Source organism: Thermobia domestica, chromosome 4 (assembly GCF_964235325.1).
Source record: "Thermobia domestica chromosome 4, izTheDome1.hap1.1, whole genome shotgun sequence".
Lineage (NCBI taxonomy): Eukaryota > Metazoa > Arthropoda > Insecta > Zygentoma > Lepismatidae > Thermobia > Thermobia domestica.
This window is the reverse complement of record NC_137457.1, coordinates 274154141-274181966: the sequence shown is the minus strand read 5'-3', so window position 1 is coordinate 274181966 and position 27826 is coordinate 274154141. Positions and strand designations below refer to the sequence as shown.

At 34.0% G+C, this 27826-nt stretch overlaps 1 protein-coding gene across 6 annotated transcripts in view; it reads left to right on the top strand.

Moving 5' to 3' along the window:
• The window catches only part of LOC145684074 (trypsin-7-like), a 61551-nt gene extending 34218 nt beyond the window's left edge, over positions 1-27333 (top strand). For 2 of the 6 annotated variants that reach the window (XM_081755930.1, XM_081755934.1), the window contains 4 exons: positions 8671-8800; positions 11161-11274; positions 13397-13534; positions 23995-24382. In XM_081755930.1, the coding sequence (XP_081612056.1) occupies positions 8671-8800; positions 11161-11274; positions 13397-13534; positions 23995-24177 (565 nt within the window). In that variant the 3' untranslated portion in view covers positions 24178-24382. Of the gene's footprint in view, positions 1-8670; positions 8801-11160; positions 11275-13396; positions 13535-21245; positions 21313-23994; positions 24383-24454 lie in introns of those variants that run through there. The other 4 variants (XR_014131243.1, XM_081755932.1, XM_081755933.1 and 1 more) reach the window with 4 other exon arrangements.
• Positions 27334-27826: the final 493 nt, after the last annotated feature.

Below are 27826 nucleotides of genomic sequence, written 5' to 3'. Positions count from 1 at the left end.
TAGTCATAGCAGATCCACTTACTGCACCAGAAACATCTTTTTCGGTACTCTTGTTTCTTCATCTTCTACAAAGAGGTACGATAAGTTTCATAGCCACAGATTGCAGGAAGTCTCTACAGTTGATCATGGCATCATTGTTATTTGCTTTGAAAACAATGATAGCGTTTACTTCAGCAACGTTTAACACGCAAAAGAAGAGAGTGAGTGGCCATCTTTGCGAATTCCTGGCTGTATCACACTAGCGACACAATTTGTAAAATATGTCAACTCCAAATTTAGTGTCGTTCTATGGAGTAATAACTATGCAGTGTAGGTATGATTTTATGACGCTGTGTTCGCGTATTGCTTGGGTGCACTGGATCAATATACCATCTGGTAATTCTGCCCTTTCGAGTGTAAAATTCACCGTGAAACCTGTCTTCCTGGATAACACTGTTCCTTTCTTCATCTTCTATTTCTTCCCAATCGTCACTACCAAATTCTTCAGAGTCACTACTCGAAACAGCGTCCTCTATTTCATCTTAGTGTTTTATACTGAACACACTTTCGTCGTCAGTTTCTGTTAGCCACTGTCGTATCTGTTCTTGCTCTGAAACTTTAAATTAACATATATATATCACATATATTTGAGTGAATAATGTGAAATAAATACATTCCAAACGAGAACAGTTAAAACTTTAGCCAGAAAACAAACTATCACGTCAGTACTCGCACGGATTACAATAGTAGTCCATGCGAAAATAACAATCCGTATAACATCAGTGCGTTGAATTTGAGTGCTATCACTCGACTAATGGTGTTCTAGAAATGGGGGAGGAAGGTAGACGACCGCTCAAGGTCACAAGTGTTGCCAACCCTTAGATACCAGAAAACTGAAACCCACTGGACTACAATAGTAATCCGCGCGAGCAGTGTAGTGTTAATGTCAATGTAGTTTTTTTAAGTCCCAGTACACTGACACAGTTAGTTTATTTTCTTATGGACTACACCTTTTCAGTTTGGAACTTTATTTCAACTTTGGAGATTATCGTTCTTCCATGTTACCGATTTATCTTCAAGTTTCATTATTCTATTTTTAGCTTCAGGCGCGTTGTATAGTAATATTTGAAATCTTATAATACAGACGATCTTGGCGTTATTACCTGCACATGTATTCAAATACGTTACTTTTTAACACTTTCCCTTTTACCTTGGGTACAACACAGAAGTGAATGGCATCATTTCCACATTATTTCTACACGGATAAAAGGCTATTGTGCCACGCACGTGTGTTGTTTTTTGTGTTTCATGAAAATTAAGGCCTTAAGAAATTCATGTTATATGATTATGAAACCCGAAATATACGTTCCCAGTAATTTTACTCCATTATCACTATGAAACCATTCAATGCACAGTGCTACCGTAATTTTCATTTGCAATATTTTTGCCAATTATTTTAGTTATGCAGATCGCCAAAAAGAAATCAAGAAAGATAGAAAATGTTTATGTTCCTTTCGCAAGATCAAGATGAAGAATATACTGCAAAACCTGCAGTCTAGCTACTTCATTTTGTTATAAAATAGATTGTCTAAAAATCTATCTTACTTGATCAAATCCTCGCCGTACTTTAAAACAATCTGATAGGAGAGTAGCAGCGGTTGTATCCAAAATTGAAAGAAGCGAAATGAAACACATTACGAAAACACGTATGATGAAGGAGACTCCGCTTCGGAATCGTGCACCTTACAGACGTCAGTTGAAATGTTCTTCAAGGAAGTTTCATATTCGCTGGTATCCGGTTTTGACCCGGGTACGTGACTTCTGTTGACCACATTTACTTTGATCACGCCTTGCGAAACAAAATTCTTACTGTATAGTTTGGTGCAATTGATTTACCAACTACAGATGTTGGTAGGGATTAGATAACATTTATTCACGCCACTCTTTACGTATTCCATTGGAAGGTGGTTTATCAGAGCTGCTAAGCCTAGCAATTTCTGTCAGTTTCCCATCAAATTATTATATTCCTTGCAATTAGTTATCACATTGCAGAGGGCTTTGAGAGTAAAAGCGGTAGAGCATGAGGCCAATTTTCTCACCTTACTTTGTGCCTTTAATCATATACAGATATTTAACTGCATTCCCTGAAAACAATTACAAATTCAAAAATTAAAATTTTGATACAAAGTTCGATGGCAGAGTTGGGTTAAGTCCGGAAGCCTGTCTTAAATACTAAACTAACTTTGAGATTAGAACTTCTTTGTACTCGTACTTCTTCTTCTTCTTCTTCTTCTTCTTCTTCTTCTTCTTATTATTATTATTATTATTATTATTATTATTATTATTATTATTATTATTATTATTATTATTAATTTGAGAAATAACTATTGAATACTACAACCTCAAGAGGAGTCACACGATAAACACGTATATTATAGAAACATATAGAGGTCGGCGACAGAAAGTAGACCTATACATCTTTTAAGGTGTGAGACGCAAGTTTTAAAAGATCAGGATGAAACCGAACAGGTCTTATAGTTTCGAAGACTATGATCATGAATCTGAACTCTAATTTTCAGTAGAGTGACAAGAGGGTAATTTCTGGGGAGTTATATTGAAACTGAAAACAAGCTGATCTTATACATTCTGAATCCGAATCTGAAATTTAGTTTTCAGTAGCGTGGCTATAAAGTTACTTTTCAGGCTGACTCACTCTGATCCACAACCCACTGCGATCCACACTGACACACCAGGTTATGCTATAAACCATTGGCCAATGAAAAGATTGACATTTTTTTATCTATCACATATAGTCAAGGGCGCGGAACCTGGGGGGCCGAAAGGGCCTGGGTTCTACAAAGCTCATTTAGGTCACCATTTATATTTTTATGAATATGTATTTCTTTTTGTTATATGTCTTGGTATGTGTATTTCTATTTCTATGTATTTTTATTGTTATATCTATTTTTATGAATTTATCTAGGTAAAATATTTGGCATAATTTGAATTTAATTTGTCTTAAAATCCTGATATATGCCTTCTTATACCCTTGCCTGCAACCATGCATATCTAAATTGACCCTCAAAGCTACAGAGAAATCAGCGCCCTTCGATATAGTTGACTTTAATTATACATAGTAAAAGGAAGTATTAACACACATTATACAGTATACCAATGGTGCGCTCCTGAACCGTAGCAGAAAGAATTTTTGAAATCGGTTCGGTAGTTTTGTATATTTCTTATATACAATGAATCAAAAAATTACGCAACCAGCGCCCAAGGCCCATTTTCAGAAATATATCTTCATTTATATTAGTTACACTTCCGACAGCGAAATAATTTTTGAAATCGTTCCAGTAGATTCTGAAAATTTCTTATATATATAATGAAGCAAAAAATGACGACCTGAGAGCCCGAGAACACCTTATTCGGACTAAGATATAGCGTATCATCACTGGAATTAGACAATCAATTTTTGAAATCAGTTCAGTAGTGTCTGTATATTTCTTATATATAATGAATCAGGAAATGACGTGTTCAGTACTCAAGAGCCTATTTTTCGGCGTAAAATATAAAATATCTTCACGGGCATTAAATAAGCTTTCTAACAGCGAAAGAATTTTCGAAATCGGTTCACTAGTGTTTGACAATTTGTTATTTTTAATGAATGAAAAAATGATGCCCTCAGCGCACTACGGCCCATTTTTCGGGATAAAGTAGCTTACTATCAGCGACACTAGTTATGCTTTCCAACAACGAAATATTTTTTAAAAACTGGTTCAATAGTTTCTAAAATTTTCTATTACATATATTTAAGCAAATGTAACGCCCCCAGGGGCCCGGGAGCCATTTTTGTTGATAAAATATATGGTATCGTCACTGGCATTAGTTAAGTTTTCCAACAGCGAAAGAATTTTTGAAATCCGTTCAGTAGTTTCTGACAACTTCTTATATTTTGTGAATCAAAAAATGACACACTCCGCACAGAAGGGAACATTTTTCACGATTAGTTGAAGTGTGTCATCTTTGGCATTAGACAAGGTTTCCAATAGGGAAAGAAGTTTTGAAATCACTTCAGTAATTTCAGTATATTTCTCATATATAATGAATCAAAAAATGACGCGCTTAGCGCCCAAGGCCCAATTTTTCTAGATAAACTATAAGATATCGTAATCTACTTTAAATCATCTTCCGACTGGTGAAAAAATGTTAGAATCGGACTATTAGACCCTGAGAGCTTGTGATATAAAATGTACCATGCGAGTTCACGCGTGTTCGTAAAATGTTAGCACTAACGTAAGTTGATCACGTGATTTTCGTGGTCGGAGTCGGGTAAACGCGGAAGCATGTGTCCTTCGTTAGTCTCCATTTATCGTATGACATCACAAACACCTATCAACCAACTACTTGCTATGGAATGAAACCATACACACGGGCTAAGACAGATGAAGGGAGACTGAGAGAGAGAGAATATTAGATCATGTGTGCCTGCGCAGGCTTTTAATTCGCTCTCATTGTTGCCCCTTATGAAATGATTAAAAGCCATTTTAAGCAGCTGGGCAAGTGTACCAACAGTCGCGTCGGTTGCAACAATGTCGCTACCACGGACTCACTGCCTTCAATATACGTATATTTTCCGATAGAAACGCTACACACGGAATGTACGCGAACTAAAAATTTATACGTTTTTCAAACTTCGTATGTTTTATGACTACCAGTTCAATTATTTCAAGTTAGGTTTCCTTTGATAACTTCGAACATGAGGAGCATAAGAAACAAAATTTAAATTGACGACCGTATTAGTCTACTTAGACAAGCGGTGGCTGCAATCTGATATATGAAGAATGGGAAAGGCATGGAAAATGATACGCCCACCGTATACGGTCGTCGCAAAAGGGCGGATGCAACACTAATGTCATTTTTAAATGTATATATATATATATATATACAGAGTGGTCCATAATTATCCATAATTATGTATATGATGTTTGACTGACTGTAGTATTCGTAATTCTGGACATACAGTTCGATGTGGCAACATTGTGTAGCCTAAGTGTAAGAAGATCAGTTGATACTTAACAATGGGCCATCCTATATATATATATATATATATATATATATATATATATATATATATATATATATATATATATATATATATATATATCGGGTGTTTCAAAACAGCATCGACAACGTTTGGGAAGTAACTAGACGCCAAGCTAAGACAAAACGTATAGACCAACCTGGGTGCACAAATGCTTTTTTTCGGTGTTAGAGGCTGCCGAAAACATAAAAAAATGAATCTCAAAGGTCCATAGCTCCTGAACTATGGAATCTTCTGTAGTCAGGTTAAGTCCTCATTTAGGAACTACATATATGCGATATCCAAAAATACATGTTTCAGTATTCTGAGTTTCTTACGCAACAATTTTTATAGAGTCAGTTTGGCTACAGACATATAATTTGAAATACTCATAAATAATAATACCTCAAAATCCAAATACATGTATTACGATACAAATGTATGAGCTTTTCGTGATAACAACGTAGAATTCTGAATAAATATGAGCTGAATAGAGTTAAATAATGGAACTAAGAGTAATATTTACTAAAGAAATACCACCTGTTGGTAGTGTTTTTATGTTCTCAGAAAAATTTCACAACGCACGTTGAATCTCCAAGGCTGTATATCTTCGTAGCATAGTGAGGCAAATCTTTTGCACCACAATTTCACAGAATTTCACACATTGAAAATGTTACTTATAATACTTTTGAATTATTAGGACTCATAAAGAAAATTTATAAGGAGTTTAGAAATATCGTAATACTTTGGAAAATTAATTATTCATGTGTACTCTCCAAGTTAGAATATGCTGTTGTGATTTGGAACTCATCGTAACAAAAGTATCCCCAGTAAATTAAAAAAAAATCCAATTAAATTTTCTTAGGTACAACCTTTGTCAGAGACGTTCCAAGACAAAGGTAGTAAAAATGGAGAATTTGCACTTACCAAGTAATATAACAACACTATCCGTGGCTTTTTATTGGATATTGTAACTAAAGAAATACTAACAAAAGTCTCAACACACACAGTATTTTAAACTACAATGTGTTACGATTTCTTATGTCTAACATATCCTACATCAGACACTCTAGGATGTATGTGTATGATAAATGATATTTTAGATATCCGAAACCGTAACACATTATAGTTTAAAACACAGTATGTGTTGAAGCTTTTGTCAGTGTTTCTATTATTACAATTACCAACTAATGATCCTAGCTTCTATCAAAGTAGTGCCCTTGGCTATCTATACACAATTAAGAAACGTTCCTCTCGGTCTTTGGAAACAAGCAGGGAAATCTTCAAATGTGATGCTAGTAAGCTAATTTGTCACAGTCAGTTGGATGTCTGGGATATCTTGGTGAAGCTTTCCATTGAGTAGCGGAAAAAAGAAAAACATTCGAGGTGAGAATTCGGTTGAATATAGTGGATGTGGGATGGTAATAACAGTATATCTGGCCAGATACTCGTCAATAGATAAAGCAGAATGGAATCTTCCATTGTTATGCAGTAAGAACTAATCTTGATAGTACCACATATCAGGGCGCCGACGTCGAATTTCTTGTCGCAAACGTTTCAAGACTTCGATATAAAGAGCTTGGTTCAGTATCTGACATGGAGGAACATACTCATTTTGAACCAATCCTTTACTATCAAAGAATTCGATAAACATTGTATTTGTTCGAGAAAGTTATCGGTTAACTTGTTTCGAGGCTGGTAATCCATGACTCCACCATTCAGAACTCCGACGCTTCGTGTGAAAGTCAAACTAGTAGCACCAACCTTAATCCCCCGCAATAATGTGTGACATAATTGTGGGATCACGTCTGACTCTATCCAATAGTTAGACAGAAACTCTTCGTCTTTCCTCTTTCTGTTTGTCTGTTAGTGAGTGAGGGACGATTTTTGCATTAAGTTTCCGTTCCCCTAAATCTTCGCGTAGAATCCTGTGATACACATCAAGATTCAAATTTACTTCTTCTGATATCGTACACACGGTGTGGCTAAAGCATTGAATTCTTGGCAAAACATAGGAATGCGCAACATGAAGCAGATAATTTAAGCCTTTGGAGTAAAAACCTATCAAGTCCAAAAAGTGAAAGTGTAAAGAATATAACTTCATAAGCGTTTCTCGTCATCAGATTTTCTTTTATCTTGGCACATATATACTAGACCGAAAATAAATCGACACTTATTTTCTTGTTTCTTAAGAAAATAGGTAAAGGGGCAAAGGGAAGTTCTTCAAAAAGGGTCCCTGCAACCCTGCAGACCTTTCCTGGCACAAACGACAAAACCCGTATTTCCTACATTTAAATCATCTTAGCATCGGCAGAGTTTCGTCTCGTTTCGTGGTCCTTCTAATCAAGAGGACCATTTTTTTGAAAATGGACCCGTTGCCCCATTAACCTATTTTCCAAAGAAACAAAAAATACGTGTCGCTTTATTTTCGGTTTAGTACATATGTGCCAAGTTTATAGAAAATCGGATGACGAGAAACCTTCGTGAAGTTATGTCCTTTACACTTTGACTTTTTGGACTACATGGAAACGATTAGATATAAGTTAAAAGTAATGTTAGAGTACGTCTATAGTGCAAACTACTTGACAATTAGAATGGGATACAACCGTCTCTCTTTTAAAAGATTTCTATCAGAAGCCAAAATACTGGATTTCAATAACAAAACAATTTTAGTTCCGTGCAATAGCAGATGATGTTCTATGACTATTACCCCTATCAAAGATACGATATCATTCTTTCCAATCGTGCCTACCTTAAAACCCTCTATTACATAATTTATTCTAAGGTATATTGATTGATTGATTTTAGTTTAGCGTCCCTTTCAGCAGCGAGGCTATATGAGACGTGGACCTACTGATTAACGTGGAATCCGAACCACATGAGCTCCCGCCGGGAATCGAACCCGGGTCTCCCACGCCAAATGCGCGTATGCTAACCGCTTAGTTCTAAGGTATAGTATAATGTACAAAACTTTATTTCACTTGACAGACATTTAATATTATTGATATTAGATATTTTTCTCATAGGTTACTTTGACCCAATATGGTACCATTTTAGGGAGTGAGACTCAAAAAAGGTCCTACCTCGAATTGACGACACCCATAGAAACATACCTACACATACGTAAACAATGCAAATCTCTTCCTAGATTACAAGTGTGAAGAACAGTACAAGTATAACGAAATCAAACTATTAAAATGTTACAATGTACCTTTCTATACAAATATTTTATGTATTTCTCATCTTCTGCATATTATGGCAATGTGTTCAATCGTGTTCAGAAATATGAACACATATATACTGGACTAGAAAATTTCAAAATCTTTTAGTATGCATACTCACATTGTCATTTAGTTCAAAAACGTTTTTAACTGATTCAACTATTCTACTATGTATAATAACATACACACACGCATGTGTGTGTGTAATATAATAAAAACAGTTGTTTGCTGGACATAAACTAAGTTCTATATGCTTTACAACACCAGAGTAATATTTTAACTAATTATCATATTCCACATTAATATATATATATATATATATATATATATATATATATATATATATATATATATATATATATATATATATATATATATATGTTGCAGGGATGTTCCTGATTATTATTCAATTCGAGTTGGATCCATATACTTAAATCAAGGACAAAAGCACAACATCACTCAAGTTTCTTATTATGAAAGGTATAATGAATTTGTACATGACATTGTACTACTTAAGGTACTACACATTCATTTTTTCAATAATCATTTAAATAAATATAAATAAAAATATAAAAATATATCAATTAAATTAATATTTTTTAAAATGACAATTAATACAATAAGCAAAAAGACACACTCTCTCTTAAGAAACAAACCTAGAAGACATAGTGGGAGTTAAAGAAAATTAGTGTTCGTGTAATCTATTGTATTATTCAGCAGCATGCATGTAACTAGCTATTGACTATATAAATAGAACAAAACTTTCTTAGGATACTGCAGCAATCACAGTCTAACGCATCAATTTAATGCATTTTACGAGGAAAAATCAAGAACGAATTATCACACTTAAAAGTAAGAATTAGTAAAACTTTTTCACTTTCTTGAAGAATAATATAATATTTTCTTAAGTAGAATGCATGTATAATCTATAACATTTTTTTGTGCTTTAATAGTTTCCAACATATAATATAGACATTAAAATCTACAAAATACACCGTAACCAGATTGTCAAATTTTAGGTATAGGAATATTAAGTAAAAATTTAACTTGGAAATAAGATATCAAACGTCATATAGTTCTTTTAAATAATTAGGAGAAAATCACACTTATCGTACTACAGTAAACTGATCAGATAACATTCGTAAATTGTATAGTATATATCATCAAACAACATTTTAAATCAAATAAAGCACATGGTCCTAATTTAGTACACTGTCCTAATATTCAATTTTCAAAACTGGGGACGCGGTGGCTCAGTGGTGGAACGTTCACCTCCGGTGCCTTGGGTCCCTGTCTCGATCCCAGCTGGCGCCGCGTGAACTTTGTGGTGGACAAACACCGCGCTGGTGGGTTTTCTCGTTGTTCTCCCGTTTCCTTCTACATTCTTCACTCCACCATTTCATTCATTTCTCATAATCGCCGTCTCCTTTAGCCTAACCGCCAAAAACGTGGAACGTAAAACTGAAAGATTTCATTTTTTCAATGTTCAGAACTCATTCTCTGTTATATCACTTCTTTGATATAACAAAAATTACGTTCATAAATATTCAATTTTAATTGTTTCTATGTTTTACCATAGCCTGATTCTGACATAGGCAATTTTTTATCACTGACTATTTCGTTTGAATATTAATCCTTTTTGTTTGCAGAGCAAAAATTGTCGAGTATCACTTAGGAAGTTGCTAGTACCCTCCTTAATTCATTATTACTACATTCTTACCTTCAAAAACTTCGGAACTCGGTATTATAGCACAAACGTTTGTTACAGCAATTAGTTGTAAACAAAAAAAAAATGCAGAAATTAGGCTATAACCTAGATTACAAGAATCTAGATTACCGATATCTGAACAAAGAATAGCTAAGGAAACTGATGATTTTCTTGTCTCGAGTCCGTTTTGGAATGATGGGAGTACAAGTAAAATGCGTGAAGAGAAAAATGTTTCAGAACCATTATATAATGCGAACTTTGTGAAAAACCTAAAAAGAGAATATTTAGAAAAAAGTTGTGTTTATACCTAATAAAAACCATATATCTTTTAGTCAATGCCATTGATTTTAAAATGAAGTAATATTTTGAATGATACCAAAATCATTTTACAAGGATGGCAAGTTTAGAGAAAATCATTAGTAAAACACATTAATTTAGATTGTACAGCAATCGAGATGTCTCTAGTAGATATCGAAGGTCAAGTGCCTACCAAAACATCCAATCATTACATAAACTATTTTGTCCAAGTCCGTCAACACTTAGTTAATTTTACTGTTGTTGTGCACTAAAATTTAAGCAAAGTGTGATTTGAAGAACCTACGAAACCCCACTCGAGATGCAGTTATAAGCACTTTAATCAAATTCTTTTATTATAAATGTTATTGGGAGTATTCAGTGTATTAGTTATTTGGTTTATATACATAAAACACATTATTTACTTCGTAAATAGTAGTGGACATTCAGAGAAGTCAAATCGTTTAAAAGTGATATTTTACTGCTATATCCTAAGGATTTTAATACGTTTCACATTGCTACAAGTCGTCAACAAATATTACTCTACGTTTATGTAGTTTGCTTACATTATAACAGTTTAATTATATTGTTGAACACATTTTACTCGTTTCAAATAACGCCTTTGTTTTTTGATATCTAATAAAAGATACGCAAGTTTGACAGGTAAGGACTAGACAACTAGATTCACAATTATGAAAAACAGTAATGAATAAATATTAACTAACACATAAAGAATAGATATAATATATATTGCTTTATTCATGAATAATATATTGTATTATAATATCAAATACTCTATTTAAAATTAAAACTAAGTTGTTGTGTTAGTCAACCACTAATATCATATTCGATCTAACAATCGCATATTCTTCTAGGTTTATCCAGAGTTTAATTTTAGTGATTATAGAGTACAACCAGCAGTACTGTACTCAGGACCAGATATCCCTTTTCGTTATAATGTAACATTGGTAGGATGGGGAATGACTTCGGTAATGTGAAACTTCTTTTTTATTACTGGTTTATTGATATATATATATATATATATACATATATATATATATATATATATATATATATATATATATATATATATATATATATATATATATATATATATATATATATATATACTATCATAAATCTTGTAGAAATGTTTCTGCTTTCACAAGTACAAAATAAAGGCAAAAATGTTTGAGATATCAGTAAAATAAATATGTATACACATTTGAACCTTAGGACACAATGTGTACCAGATTTGATAATATCAGCAGTAACCTTGATCCATACAATCAGGATTCAGAATAATAGGTCAATGCTGTGCTGAGATTTGTGCGAGGTGGGAGCATTGTAAATGGCTGAGGCAATATCAATTCCTGCCAGGTATAAACGCTAGAATAGTAGCGAAGAATAATACCTTTAAACAATAGACAGTGTACAACCTCTAACAAAGATAGTTCCATTTCTTTCATCCGTTTTTATATTGTTTACATTTGTCATTTCTTTAAAAGTTTCAATTGCATCGAACTTTATATTTTAAAACCAAACCTATCATGATCAGAGTAATTATCTCTAAGGTACTTTTATATATGATTTTTTGGTCCCTACGTATTTGCGTAATTTATAGAATTTACGGAATGGAAACCCCACAAGTATTGACCAAAATATTTTATGGTATTAGACATGCATAAAATATACCATCAATGCATTTCTGTACTTGGGAAGAAATTAAATATGTGTAGGGGATTAATACGATCTACCAAGAGCTTAAGAGCAAAGTGAGGGAATTCGCCTCTCGTAATTTCTTTACGTATTTTTCTCCAACCAAATACTTGAAGGCAAAAATAAAGCTACTTTTGTTTGGACAGTTAACATACTAAGTGAGAGGTACCGACTTGTGCAAAGAAAGCACAAGAGGAGTTGTCGAATAACGTTGTATTAAAAATTGATCAGAAAACTAACGGCATTATATCAGGAAAAGTCAAAATTTATATCCTAATTTTCATCCGTACTCATTCAGACATAACGATTGGTCCATAAGTTATCTAACGTACTCCAATTTCGATATAATTGTTTCACTCTTATGAACTTGTTATCATTTTCCAAGATTACCCAGAGAGATTTTGGAGATGAATTTGAGGAGCTGAGCTGAGATACACGGGCTATTGTTGCTACGTATCTAACAGGAAAGGTTGGAAGAACTGAAGAGCATGTGTAACGTCAGAGAAAAGTAAAATGGAAAGGAACAAAGCACACACGTTCTTGTTTTCAGGAAAAAAGTTCTGCAAATGCTCAGCAAATACTAATCATAACTATTCTGACTCTGACACCGGGAAATAAGTGTTATAAAGGAAGGACTGAAATGTATCTAATTGGGAAAGATTTGCATGTAAGCAAATGTATGTTGTTTTCTGTTTCGAATAAGAGTTTTGGTATTTATATCTTTATATTTTCCACACTTTGAATTTCCTAGATTTTATATTTGGATATGACAGTGTTTTTTATCTTTGGATCTATAAAAGTAAATGCATGTAAAAAAAAATGATACTCAAAAGAGTATTTTTACCAAATTTAGTTTGATTTTTATGTTAGGCGCGTATTTAATGAATGTATTATAGCTACAATAAAATATTTACTGAGTCAAAATAAGTTAGTACAAGAGACACAAAAGCTTTATTTAAGCAAAAATGGCTACGTTAATTTCGACTCAACCTCGGACTAAGAAGGTTCAGAATCTCATTTGTTTTAGTGTTAATAGATTTTTAAAGCACTTGAAATAATATAACAGAGGAAAAGTAACAACATATTTTACATAACTTATATTATTCAAAACTCCACCTAGCTTAACATATAACACAGTAGCAACATAGAAGAAAATGTCGAATCCAAATATTGCAATAGCGTTATTTACCGCACGGTTTCAGTTACAAGCAATATGCATACTTGATAAAAATTACTCTTTATTCATGTGTTAATAAAGTTTACTCAACTTATTGTAAGTTATTTATGAACTCAACTACATACAATAATGATAAACTAAATGACATATATCATTTAGTGATATGGATTTCATTCAAGGTAGAATTAAATAACTTTTAATTTGATTCCTTACAGACTGGAAAAAGATCTGATAAACTTTTGAAGACAATGCTTCCTGTAATGTCAAAACGAAATTGCCAAAGATTAATTAATAATACTTTTGATACATTTTTCTGTGTTGGCCATTATAGTATGAGGAACGGGGTATGTGGGGTACGTACATACATTAATCTTGAATTAATAATATTTTTATAAGTGTTTATCTTTCATTTGATTTTAATGATAGTACTTGCGACCATAACTACCAGTATTATCAGGGCCGGATTTAGGAGTGGTGCAAAGGTGCAGCTGCACCCACCTTCGTTGTAAATATAAACTACCTAAAAGGAGAAGCTAGCAGTGAAAATAACATTTTCAGAAAATTTCTGCTGTCAAGTTTCTGTTTGGGCTTAAAAGAAAGCGAAGTTTTGCAAAACCAATAGTTAAGCTTAAAATCAGCTCAATCAACTCAATTCACATTATAGTGGGAAAGAAGTCAAGTACCAGTCCTGATGTCCTAGGCACTACCGCAAACAGCAACGTCAATATACGGATGTTAAAACAACATGTTTGATACCGTCGGACAAAGATACCACTAGCATGCAGCCAACGTGGATTGCGAAGCATGAGATAGGACACAATGGAGTCCAAATGAAAATGTTTGCAATATAAACATTAGTTTAGGTCATTCCTTCTTGGTTGATGCATAATGTAGCCATCATTCGCTTGTATAGCTCAACTACACGATCATCACCTCTCTTCGCACCGTTACCTGTAGTTCAAAAGTCTTAATGCATGTATAACAATGATGTGGACAATGCCGAAATCTTGGACGAAACTCCTCAAACTTTGTCAATCTTACAGTTTCGGATTAATTCTCAACTTTGTGAAGTCATATAAATATTTTCCCCGTATGTATTCAAGAATAACGCCACGTCACTTCACATCAACAGTTCCCTGAATTACACACACTATCTTGTTAATTTCATTTAAGAGATTCATGTTAGAGGAACAAAATTTTTCACGTTCGTGTTACGTTCACGTTGAGAAGTGTAACAATACGGTTAGCGTGTGCATGCAGGAGATATCCGATAATATAATACCAGGTTTCCATTAATTTCCGCCAATTACTTGTATTTTCGTATATTATATTACACTATTGTATTTTACTAAACATTAAAATAAGGACAAAACTTCTAAATTTAAGAGACTATAACGTAGGAGTTGAAATACGTTATATTCTGGAAGATTTTTGCTTTATTTTGTTGATAGAAATACGAGGTGAATATTGCATAAACTATTATTACGTTTCGGTAAACTACTCCTTTCATGTTAATGGTTATCCGATACTTGACTCCTATACTCTTCTGATAAACCATGCAGTTTCTGCAAGTATGGAACTTCGCATTTTTTAGAGAAACATGGCTGAGTGAATTTCATCATATTTTATTATTGTGTGGTAATTAATAGATCACTTGAAGCCAATCTATGTGATTCAGATTACTTTCAATCTTTCGTCAATAATGATAATCTTTCTATCCCTCAGTTCGTTGTATATGTAATTTATACGTAGAAAATCTGGTTAATTAGATGTACTTCTTCCAAATGTAAACTACTCTTTACATTAACTATAACTTCATCTATAACACATATAAAATAAAATAATATACGTCTTCAACATTCGGGCTTACAATTCTTCTTTATTCTAAACTTTTAGACAGAACAAACTCTTACAGAAAAATATTCTCTGTAACCAACATTAATACTCCATTGGTATAGCAAAAAGTAATTAACAAAAGTCAATAGAAATAAGTGGCAAACTACAAATCTATATTAATCATACTTTCTCTATTCTTTTCATTTTTCACTCTTTCCTTTGTTATGTAACGTTCATATTTTCAAACACCTTTTGCCTTAAAAGTTAGACAAATGTTACATTATCATTTCATGTTCTAGATATATGTTAGTTTAATTCTCCTAACTCTTCGTTATTTGCGAGTAGGATATTACTAAGGCCCAAGAGAGCTAAATTGTTCTTTTTCAGTAAATATTACACTAGTTTACAACACTCTTGAGGGATTTATTTGTGTATCACAAATTTGTTCTTAAAAAATTATATTTAAGGAAAAAGGTTAGGTATAAAAGTGGGGGAAAATAAACTAGAAATAGTATATTGTACATTTAACTCTTATAAATGTGATTAAATCCCTTAAGTGCTTTGAAAGTTACATCTAAGAAAAATCTACTTGGTACTAATTGTACAATTATTGTGTCTTCTACCAAACGTGTAAATAAACTCCCCTTTGGATGTTCACAACTTAAAGGTTTTATGTCTTAGTACACCATGTTCGACCACCTGCCGAGATACTACCTATGGCATTATATGCATTTTTGTGTAATTAGTGTGGTATATGTTCTAAAAATGTCGAATGTAATAATTATTAAATTTAAAGAAGGAATAATTTTAAAGAACATAATAAAAATACTGAATAATAAAGTTCTTATGGTGAATTGCGTGAGAGAAGTTAATAGAAACATTATGTTGTGCACGAAAGAAAGTTTTCTCAACAAATCGTATGAATAAAACTGTTTTTAAAAGCAATACAAACAGTCTTGAAGCTTTCATGAACGATGTACTATTTCGAAATAAGTAATTATAAATATGAAGAAAACGAATGAAGTTGGGGAAAGGATAAAGAATAAGTATGAAATAAATAAACTAAAATACAAAATTATACGATACTCTTAATAAAGGTAAATGACAAAGTAGGGAAATAATAATTTCATATGTTAATAACTAATTCAATCTCACGAACGAAAAATATAATAAGACTGTTGTATCATCGATCATTTCCTAAAACGTAACTAACATTCTTGACAATTTTAGATGGTTTGAATTACCTTGTTATGCTAAAAAGAAAAAGATGCTACTAAGTACTCAGAACAAGGACATTGTATTCATTGTACAAACCATTAATTGAACGCTTTTGTAAAACATCAACAAATTATATTTTCTGTATTAGTGGTTTATTCATTGTTTTTATATATTATTTGATTTTAAGTTCCGTCCAGTTACTAGTTGAAATGTTTATGTTGTAGTTAATACCAAAGTTTGCGATAGCGAAGAGATGTTTCGCATGTTTGTGTGCCACATGAAGAATTTGGCACTAGGAATGAGCAATATACTAGTGAGAATGGACGTATTGGAGATTGATTTGGAGAACGAAATTACAGAAGTAATGAATTCGGCTGTAGCAGACATACAGTGCTAAGAAAAAAAACGTAAAAGAGATTGAATCTGATCGAATAAATAACGGAATATTGGTTACATGGATAAGACAAGACTAATACTGTGTTAACAACTATTTGATATGAACAAGGACACACACACGACTGTAATAGAATATGTAGGTTGAGTAAGAGATCGAACCCAAAGCATTGCAGAAAACATGAATACATGAGCAGGCTGAATACATGAGAAACTGGATTGCATAACTTTCACATGTATGTAATCGTTTCTGTATGGTTGCGAAACAAGTTCGCTTACTCTAAGGGAAAAACATAGACTGAAAATATTTGAGAAAAAGATCCTGAGACGAATATTCGTAGGGATGCGCACGAGACGAGTCGAGACAGGATTTTCCTGACAAAATTCGAGTCGAGACACGGCTCTTCCAATATAAAAATATACATTTTTCGAGTCGAGACATCACTTTTACAGCACGTTTTCGAGACGAGACAGCCACAAATCTTGTCTCGAGCGCATCCCTAAATATTCGGACCTAAGAGGAACGGAAATGGGGAATGGCGGAAACTTCATAACGAGGAACTACATAATTTATACGGTTTACCCTACATTGTTAGGGTCGTCAAGTCTAGGAGGCTTAGGTGGGTGGGTCATGTAGCTAGAATGGTGAAAGTAGAAACGCTTTCAAAGTCTTGACTGGAAGACCAATCGGAAAACGATCATTAGGAAAACCTAGGCGCAGATGGGACGACAATATTAAGATGGATCTCGCAGAGATTGCAATACAAAGTAGAAACTGGATGCAGTTAGCTAAGGATAGAAGTCAGTGGAGAGCTTTTGTGAACGCGGCACTGAACCTCCGGGTTCCATAGGCCGTAGAGTTAGTTAGTTAGTTTGTAATCATATCGTTTAGAAGTGACAACTGACTGAGAAGCAAACCGGTAGAAAAATTGTATGAGAGTTAGGTGTTGTAAGGTTCAGTTGGTTCAAGTAATAAAGAACACAAAACTATCACTGACTCGAACAAAGGGATAAAGAATGAAAGGTTTCAAGGTTTTAATTAACAGTCAAGTATGCGAAAACGAAGCAATAGCAAGCAGCGACTTTAAACACATTAAGACATTTGGAAGCCAATTAAATGCATATTTTGCATAAAAAATTGCAACAGCTGAGAATGTGCCTCTAGGCCACCCAATACACATCTATTATCCGAAATAGTGTCTGTTAAAGATAAGCGTTTCTTCTCTCCTTCTTCTCTCCTCCTCCATACTAAAATGAGCAAACAACGTGAGCGCAATCATGATTTGAAAATATAGATATATTCGTATCGATAAAATGAAGGAACAATACCGAGACGAAACAAGATACATAAGTTGATGAAGAAGGAAACTTAGGCACATACAGACACTAAAAAGTTGAATCCAATGGGTGTATGTTAGACAGAGGTACAGAAGTGAGATAGAGAGTGAAAAGGGAAGAGAAGAAGAAAAAGGAAAGAGAGAAGAGATGGAGATGGAATTTAAACGTAATATGAAAACAACCTAAGAATATAAAGTTCCTTTTCCAGAAGTACAACAGTAATATAGAATTAATGACTTTTATTCATTTTTATCTTTTAGGAAAGCTGTTAGAATAGATGTTTCAAAAGATCATTAAGTCACTTCTAAAATGAATAGCAGAATTGGTAGTCAAATTAAATTCTCAATTTCCAGTGGAACTGTAGAACTACGAAACATATCTGAAATATAGTGAAAAGTTTAAAACATATGTCTGTCTCCGCATGGTTCGGTTGAAACTTTGGTAATGATCCGAAATATATTCAATTAAATCCAATAGATGGCGTAGTTTATACCTTCCATTCCAGATTACTAATGCAAACTGATAAACAAAGGATGAAAAGAAATAAGAAAGAAAGAAAATATTTGAACGAGTACTATTTCACTGCCAAATTTCTATCAGAAACTTCCTATATTAAAGACAAAACTATATCATAATGAAAAGTCAGAAATGTGCAAAACGAACATTAGATGTTACTTGTAGAAGGGCACACATTGAATGTTTCACATTTCAAACGTGAATAAAGCACATTGAATTATAAAACGGAAATGAATTTTGTGTCAAACTTAAATAAATAAAATGTTGTTTTGAAATGACTAAAAACGAGGCAATTTTCTGGTAATCCCTGAAGATTTGTCTGTTCGGAACATCCATTCTTGATTTCATGTATTGTTGATGTAATTTTGTGATTCTCACAAATATAATGAAGACGTTGTAGTTGAAACAAGTATTGCGCCAGATGGGTGGTGTGGCTTAGCTTATGAACCAGCATTGGGTCGAGTATTGGGACCCATAATTACCCCTAGAATTCAATTGAAACTCGGTAACCCCGAAGACGAAAGAGATATCTTACTCATTTCCTTCCATTGAGAAAGAATTTCTTTCATAGCTGACCAGGACTGGGGACGTTATTTCTAGAGCAAGAAAACCACAACTCCGAAATTCCTCGTTAATTATACAGGGTGCGGCACGTAAAAACCGGCCCGTCGTAATATTCTGGTATATTGTGTTTTTGGCAACACTTAAATAATCTACCTTCCTACCAAGAGATGGCGTGTCGAGGTCGGGTCGACTTACGTGACCTGCAGCAGTCACGTTCAGCCGCAGCCAGTGAAACTTGTCGAAACCAGTTGAGAAAAAGGCCTCGTTGTGTTAAGCCGGGTGAGTGTCAGTGTGTGATAATGCCGTATTCGATACCCGAGTGTGTTGCCATTGTTGAAGGGTTCATTCTCACTGGATCTTTTGTGAAAACAAAGAATTTGTTTCGGGAGAAATTTCCAGGACGTTCTGTGCCAGCAAAACGCACCATTCAAGAATTGATTGAAAAATGGCGGCGTACAGGTTCGGTTCAAAATGCTACCAGGAACAGACGACCATCTGTCTGCATACCTGAATTAAAGATGCAGGTGAAGGAGATAATGACAAGAAGTCTTCGAAAGTCAACCAGGAGATTGAGTCAACAGGTTCATGCGAGTGAGAGAAGTTGCAGACATGTTTTAAGGGGACTGAAGTTAAAACCGTACCGGATAAGTGTTATGTAAGAACTGAAGGAGCCTGACCTGCAGAAGAGGATGCATTTCTGTTCATGGCTGTTGAGCAATGTTGCCAGTGGTTTCTTGGATCCACTAATGCTCATCATGAGTGATGAGGCGTGGTTCTACCTGTCTGGGTACGTAAATTCCAAAAACAATCGGTATTGGTCGACAGAAAATCCACACGCAATCCACCAGGTACCCTTGCATGATGAGAAGATTGGTGTTTGGTGTGCCATTTCCGCCACACGCGTTATTGGGCCCATATTCTTTGAGGCGACAGTGAACAGTGACGTGTATATGGGAATCCTGGAGGAGTTTTATACACACTTGACCGAAGAGGAGCGTCAGTTATGTTACTTTCAGCAGGACGGTGCAACATGCCACACATCAGCTGCATCATTGTCCCTTGTGCATGAGATGTTTACACCAGAGAGGACAATCAGCAAAGGTTTGTGGCCTCTTCGGTCACCAGACTTGTCCACGTGTGACTTTTACTTATGGGGACTGTTAAAGGGAAGAGTATACGAAACAAATCCACACACAATTGAAGAACTCAAGACCAGGATCCAGGATGTCACCAATAGCATTACAACACAAGAACTGACAAGGGTATATATGAATCTCGTCAATCGTGCTCACATGTGTGTTGAAGTGGGCGGAGGACACTTTCAGCACCTGCTGTGAAGGCTGCTGTGAAGGTGAGTAGTCATATTCAATACATTACATTTCATTTATGTGTTGTAGTTAATCATATTCAATACATTACATTTCATTTATGTGTTGTAGTTAATCATATTCAATACATTACATTTCATTTTATGTGTTCACTTTACGGGCCGGTTTTACGTGCCGCACCCTGTATTTTTCACACCGGTCCGATTGTGTTAGGCTGGCTTGGCTTCATTTCTGGAACATCCACACGAACATAAAGTATGTTTATGTGTGTGAGGGAGATATGGAGAAGAGGAGATAAAGGGATAAATAAATGATAAGGAAACGTCAAGGATGACACACACGAACAGACATATATCAGAGAGAGAGAGAGAGATGATTACAAATACTATACCTATTTGTCATTACAGTGTATGATGAACACACACGCTGTTGACTCTCACTCACCAGTGATGCCTTGTAAGTTCTCCAACCGCAGATAAACCTATTCAGCTGCTATTATTTTATGCGAAAGATTGATACTACCTGATGTGGAATTGCGTCCAGCGTTACAGAAAATGTTAACTTTCGCCTTGGTGCGCAAGGACATCATTTCAAACCGTTGAGAACTATAGAACACAATGGTTATTAACATACTTTACTCAGAACTTTAACATGTCTTAGTTCACATAATTAACTATTTACGGCTATTTTTTGCGGTTTTTACTCGTTTTTTCAGTAACATATAACACAAACATTGAGAAAAGTAAAAATTCCAAAGGTCCTCCACCGGAAAAGCAATCGGCTATGATTATTACTTTTGGTAGGATTCAATTGATTAAAATTCTGTACCGCTTACTGCAAATTTATGTTGATGTTTCTTTCTTTATTTCAGAGAACTTGAAGACGTGGAGATAGTTTTGACGCTAGCCGATCACCGGCACGAAACTGAATAAACAGTGGTGCGTTCCTTCCCATAATGCGAATAGAGCGTGCATTTTCAATTCGTTTTTCCCTCTTTCTGGATTTCATAACGTTTCTTTCTCACTTATTTGTCTGTTTCTTCATCTCTCTCTCTATTCATCTTTATCTCTTACTGATAGTCTCTCTCTCTTACATACACTCTCCTTTGTTGCACCTGCATATGTTTCAGAGCTAATACCGTTCTACTTTCCGAAATTTACTGGCAAAGTCTAGCCTAAACCTAAGATTCCCTATCCACATGTTTAACTTTTCTGGAATAAGGAAAGAATAAAATCATCATAAACTTTCTACAATAAGGGCAGTTCAAAACATGAATAAATATAGTACTACTAAGAGTAATCATCATGTTTAAGTGTTTTAGGCGTATGGTTATAGTAGTTTTGAAGTCCATAAGTATGGTTTCGAACCGCAAAATTACCAGTTCTTGTTTCTCAATTTTTAGTTTTTGCAGCTACGTCTAAACGTCGACTTTTTGTACCTTTCCAATTTACAAGTGATGTTTGCATTCCAAATAAGAGTAAAATACAGAAAAGAATTAGAACGAAAGTAAAATACAAAAAGCTATTACCGATACTGAACATCATCAATTATAATGACTACGAAAGATTAAAACGAACCGCCGAGCTCCTCACAACAGGACATGCAATTTTGCCTAAAGCAACTAAAGGAACACTGTGTTTTATAATCCTCAACAGATTTCAACCCATGTCCAAGCGCACTAAGATATAAATAAATATTTTGTGTAATGCTGCTCTAAAACGTATTTGACAATAACATGTCTAGTGCAGCTCCCGAATTTTATGTATATTTATAAGATCGATTCCAGTGAAAGAAAGCGTTGATTATTATTATTATTACTGTAATACTTACTTAATCCGTAAGCGTACTTTTGAATTTGCACTGCAAAATTTTTCCATAATATACGATTTGTGTAATTTTTCCTGGGTTTTATGTTTTTTGTTTATTAGTGGAAATTGTCTCCAGGTCGTCAAATGAATTAATTTCGCCTTGCTCTTTGGTGTAAATAATCTCAAAGGAAGAAGTCTGTTTGTTCTAAATATCAGGCCTAAACTTAGTAATATTTGACATACAATTTTTGGTGGCATGACAGGGGTAATGTACTGGACTTAAGAGTAGTACAGCTATTCAAATCCTGATCAAACCTAAGCTTGATTTATCCAACAAAACTATCACGAAGAATTGGCTTCTCACACTACACAAACAATCCTTAAGAATGTGGAAGAACACACCTGTATCAGATAGGGACGATTTACGAATGTCAGTTTCGTAAAGTAAGCAATATCTCTGGGAATTACCAGGTAAATTCGAAACACTACTTGATCTGAAGTATCCATTTTTCTTGTCACTCTATTTGTTGTCACAGAGGAATCGATGGAGTATTCGCATCGCTCTAGACTTCCAAATAGAAAATCTTGGTTAGTTTCCCCATCAGGTAGTATCACTTTTTCGCATAAAATAGTAGCAACAGACATAGATTTATTTGCGGTTGGGGAACTTACAAGACATACTTGGAAGAATCATAGTAAGCAGTGTGTTCATTCTTCATCGTACTCTATAATGGAAGGTAGGTTTAATATTTATTCCGTATCTTTCTCTCTCTCTCTGTATTTGATAAAATTTATCCGTTGCCTTTATTTTTCCTTACCATGTCTTTCCATCTTTCTCTTCTCTCCTCTTTCTACCTCTTTGTTACACACACACATACACACACTTTATGAGCGTGTGGGTATTTCTGAGTTAAAACTGAGTCAATTTTGATGGCCTGCTGACTATCCCAGTCGGACCGGTGTGGAAAAACAAATTAACTGGGAATTTCGGCTTTGTGTTTTTCGTGCTCTTGGAATAACATCTCCAGTCCTGTTCATCTCTGAAAGAAATACTGTTTCAACGCAAGGAAATATGTGAAATCTCTTTTAGCCGCCCAAGTTACTGAGTTTTAATCGAATCACCGGGATCAATATGGCTTCGAATCTTCAACTCAATGCTGGCCTGAAGCTACCCCAGATCACCCGAGTGACATAATGACCCATTTCTGCTATAGCGTGTTCATTCTATCTGTGGGAAGTACAACGTTATATCCGCAATAGATGAAATCAAGTCTAGATGTTTGGAACAGATAAATCTTAAGAAATGATTAGAGAATGGCCTCCTTATTACTTATTTCAAAACAAAAGTTTATTTTTGTTTGAGCCAAAATTCATTTCCATGCTATAATTCAATGTGTTTATCCATGCTTCAAATGCGAAATATGTTAACATTTCTAACTTGTTATTATGACACAATTTTGTCTTTTAATATGGACAGTTTTTGATAGAAATTTAGCAGTGAAATAGCACTCGTTCAATTATTTTCTTTGTTTCTTTCTTTTTTCCCTTTTTCTTTGTTTTCATTATTTATTTCCCTTTTGTTCAGTTTGCATTAGAAGTTCAGAATGAAAGATATGATCTACGCTACCTACTGGGTTATTAGATTATATCTCAGATCAGTACGTCGTACGAACACTATCAAATTTAAAACCGAATCAACCGTGTTGCACATACTCCATTTTAAATAAAAATATATTTTCCTTATTATGAATGACGGAAGTTTGAAGGAAAGTTTAAACAAACAATACATTCAATCATTTCTTGTTATTCTAGGGTGACTCTGGACATCCGGCCATAGCAGCTGGTATTGTTGTAGGAGTAAATGCCATGGGCAACGAACTTTGTGAACCACAATTTATTAGGCCATCAGTGTACGCAAAAGTTTCAGTGTATATCGACTGGATAGGAAATATAGCAGGCCCTATAAAAACCACGGATTCTTTGTATCCCTTTTAGGTCAACTCAGTTGATTGTGTGTACAATATGTAAAATACTGTTAAATTTTTATTCCAAAGAAATCATTGAAATTGTGTTTATTAAGTTGTGTTCATGTTATATAAACAAAATTGTAATGACGATACATATATATTTTTTATTATTATACTTTTTATTATTTGAAATACACACATGATTTACATTTAGAAATACATGTGATGTTACAGATACACGTATTATGCATTATTAATTACAAGCTAATTAACACAACTGTAATTTATTTCTCCCATACACGTAGGGTTAGAATTAACCCATTTGGCGCCAATGTCCTATATATAGGACAGTGAGAAAATACGTCGGTTTGCAACACTGATTAATCAACCGAATGTTGTTCGGTTCTGCACATGCTCAGACAAGTACATGCTTTCTTTGTTCGTCGTGTGTGGATGATTGGTACATTTTGGAGGGAAATCTGGTATCGTTAAGTATCTGGAATTTGGATTGTTGATGAACGTTTCTCTTGTCTTCGATACAGAAAATGCAAAAGGCCGAGAAATCGAAAGTAAGTATTTGTTTTATATTCTTAAAATATAATTATTTTTGATACACTGATTGTTTAAACTCAGAAAATAAAATAATGTGATAAAAATACTTTGTTTCTTTAGTGTCCTATATATAGGACATCGGCCATTTAGCCTGCTGGTTTCATGGAATTTCAATTTCCGGGTAAAATAGAAACGAAACTCTATGTACACATAACTTTGAAACGGATTTGCTATTTATTTACGGGAAATTTGAAAACTGAATTAACAAACCGAACGCCAATTCAGATATTCGAACTTTTCATTGAAAAGATTATTGCATACACCGTCACTGGGACAAACCAATATGCTGCTTCACATAATACAGACTTTTCCGTATGTGAAAATGACATCCGGCAATTTTTAAGAATTTTGTTGTATAGTGGTTACGTTTTTGTTCCACGTTAGTCGATGTATTGGGAGGTATCAGCTAACTGCAATTTTCCAGTAATTGTGCAAACTATGTCACGCAACAAATTCAGACAATTAAAAACGTTTATTCACTTCAACAATAACGATGTTATTGACAAATCTAAGCGTTACTTCAAAGTCAGACTTTTGTATAATCTAATAAATGGTGTTATTCAATAATTTGGCGTATTTGTCCATGAACTATCTATAGATAAGAGAATGGTACGATATTATGGTAGAAATAGTATAATGTATATGAAAGGTATACCGGTGAAATTTGGGTACTAATTATGGATGTTAGTCACACACAATGGTTACCCACTGCACATAATTCCCTACCAACCTGGATCTCAAGGGGATACCAGATTATCCGATTATGCTGTGGAATCTTTTCTGTCCGTTCTGGAAAACCCAGAATGGACAACTTCTTTTTGCCATACAATCTTGCTTCCAATCTGAGACAAAGAAACATTTTCATGACTGGAACAGTAAGGAAAATAGTACCGGAAAATGTCCTTTGATATCGTCAAAACAACTAACAAAAAAGGAAAGAGGATTTGTGGACACAAGGTTTGATCGTAATCTTTGAATCCGTTGATTGTGTGGAAACAGTAACACGAAATAACAAAGGGCGTAAAGAAAACATCAAAGTGCCTTGATGTATTGCTTCATATAACAAATTGAAGAATGGCGTAGATTTATTTGACAAATTGACAGCTTATACCCAATCAAGATCAAGGGTAAGAAGTGGTATTGGAACGTATTTACGAATGTTGTTGAAACTGCTGGATGAAAACTTTATCAGATCTTGGACTTAGGTAATTTGGATCTTCTAGAATTTCACAGAAGTGTTACAATGGCATTGCTCTCACAGTCTGCATCGACGGGGCCACCGGGAATGTACAGAATGTATTCAGAAGCACGGAAAGCTAGCAAACATACCCTAATACGAAATGTGAAAGGAAGGCAAAGAAGAGGTCAAGGATGTCCAAAAAAGCCGATAACATCATGTCAGGAATGCCAGGTTAGCTTGTGTGCTGTTCTTTGCTTTGATGATTACCACCGTTAGTGTAACAGTGCTGTGTAAAGGTGCTAAGACACATTGTACGGGTATGTAATCTTGCAGACATTGTTTAATAAAACTTAGTAAAAATTAGATATAATTGTGTTTATTTTTTAGAATTGTCAACCCAAAAGGCCAATGTCCTATATATAGGACAGGCTGTACCGGGCGTACCCCGGTACATACAATCAAATTCTATTTTTCTTTTGTATATGTGTCTTATGTAAGAGAAAATATGTAGCACTCAATCAAAAGTATGCAGTAGAAAAATTATGGCACCAAATGGGTTAAGTAATCTTCGTTTTTGCTCTATTGATAGTGCATGCTAATTATACGACTGCAATCAATACATACCAGAGAAGTCAGAAAGTTCCTGAAATTTCGTTGCAGCTTTTTTCCCCCACAATATAAGTATATATTTACCTAATCGCTTTCAAAGTAGGCATTTTCGGAATACACACTCACTTATTCTTGGTAAAGACGCATTGCAAGTAGTTCTTTACAAGTATACCAATACATTATCGTTAATGATATATCTTGATTTTGAGTTTTGTGCAATAAAAAGTAATTTTTGTGTTTGACATTATATACAGTTCATTACTAACGCATTAGTAACCACTTTATCTATACACTAAAGATAATTTAGTAAACTTTTCGTTGAAAAAAATACAAATTTTACCACTAGCATCCTGTTACATGAATGTGAAAATTTAAAAGGTTAAAAATATGTTTTTTTTTCTGTATTGCAATTAAATTATAAGAAGAAGCATTTGAAAGTAAAGGTACAATCGAAAAGTATTCCTCAAATAGTGTAAAGATTTTCTTTGTAATATAAATGTTTGGAATATCTTGAAGGAATGTACCCTATCAAATAAAACTATTTCTAACATATAATTATGTGTTTAGGTTAATGATGGAACCCTTCAATGAAGTTTTAAATGCAAAGTAATGTGACCAAACATAGTCAAGTTGAATAGACATAATTATGCAACACAGAAAATACTACAATAAATAATACTATGAATATAATCACAGGTGCGCTTAAACTGTTGAAACAAGAATTTGATGTCTTGAAATTGAAATGACAGAGGGATATAGTGGAAGTTATTGTAAAGCTCTTCTTTCCAAAAATCTACAATATTATTTAAAAAATAAAGATTCCGAATTTATTCCTGCAGTAGAGATGTTCAAAATATAACATATACGTTTCCTTGATTATTTCATTTTGATAATAAAATGATTCTTTTATAGAAAGAAATGATAATACTCAGTACCCTATTCACATAGTAATATGGTTATGAATTTTACCTCTGATCTTTCTTCATTTAAAATAAAAGATTTCATGACATCGATTTTATTAAAAACTATTTCCCATGGAAGATAGTACTTTTTTCTTACTTCGTGATACACTATTAGCAAATGTTAATCAATTCTGTGTAAACTTAACGATTTACGGCTTTACTATATATTCTCATGAGATACTCCGTATCATATGTTCCCTAATCTAATTCTCAGCTGGATTCTTTACGTTAAACTGAAGACTGTGTCAGACAATTAGAACAAGATGCTCAACGGAGTATTCTAGATGTAAATTTTGTATTTCAACGATGCAATT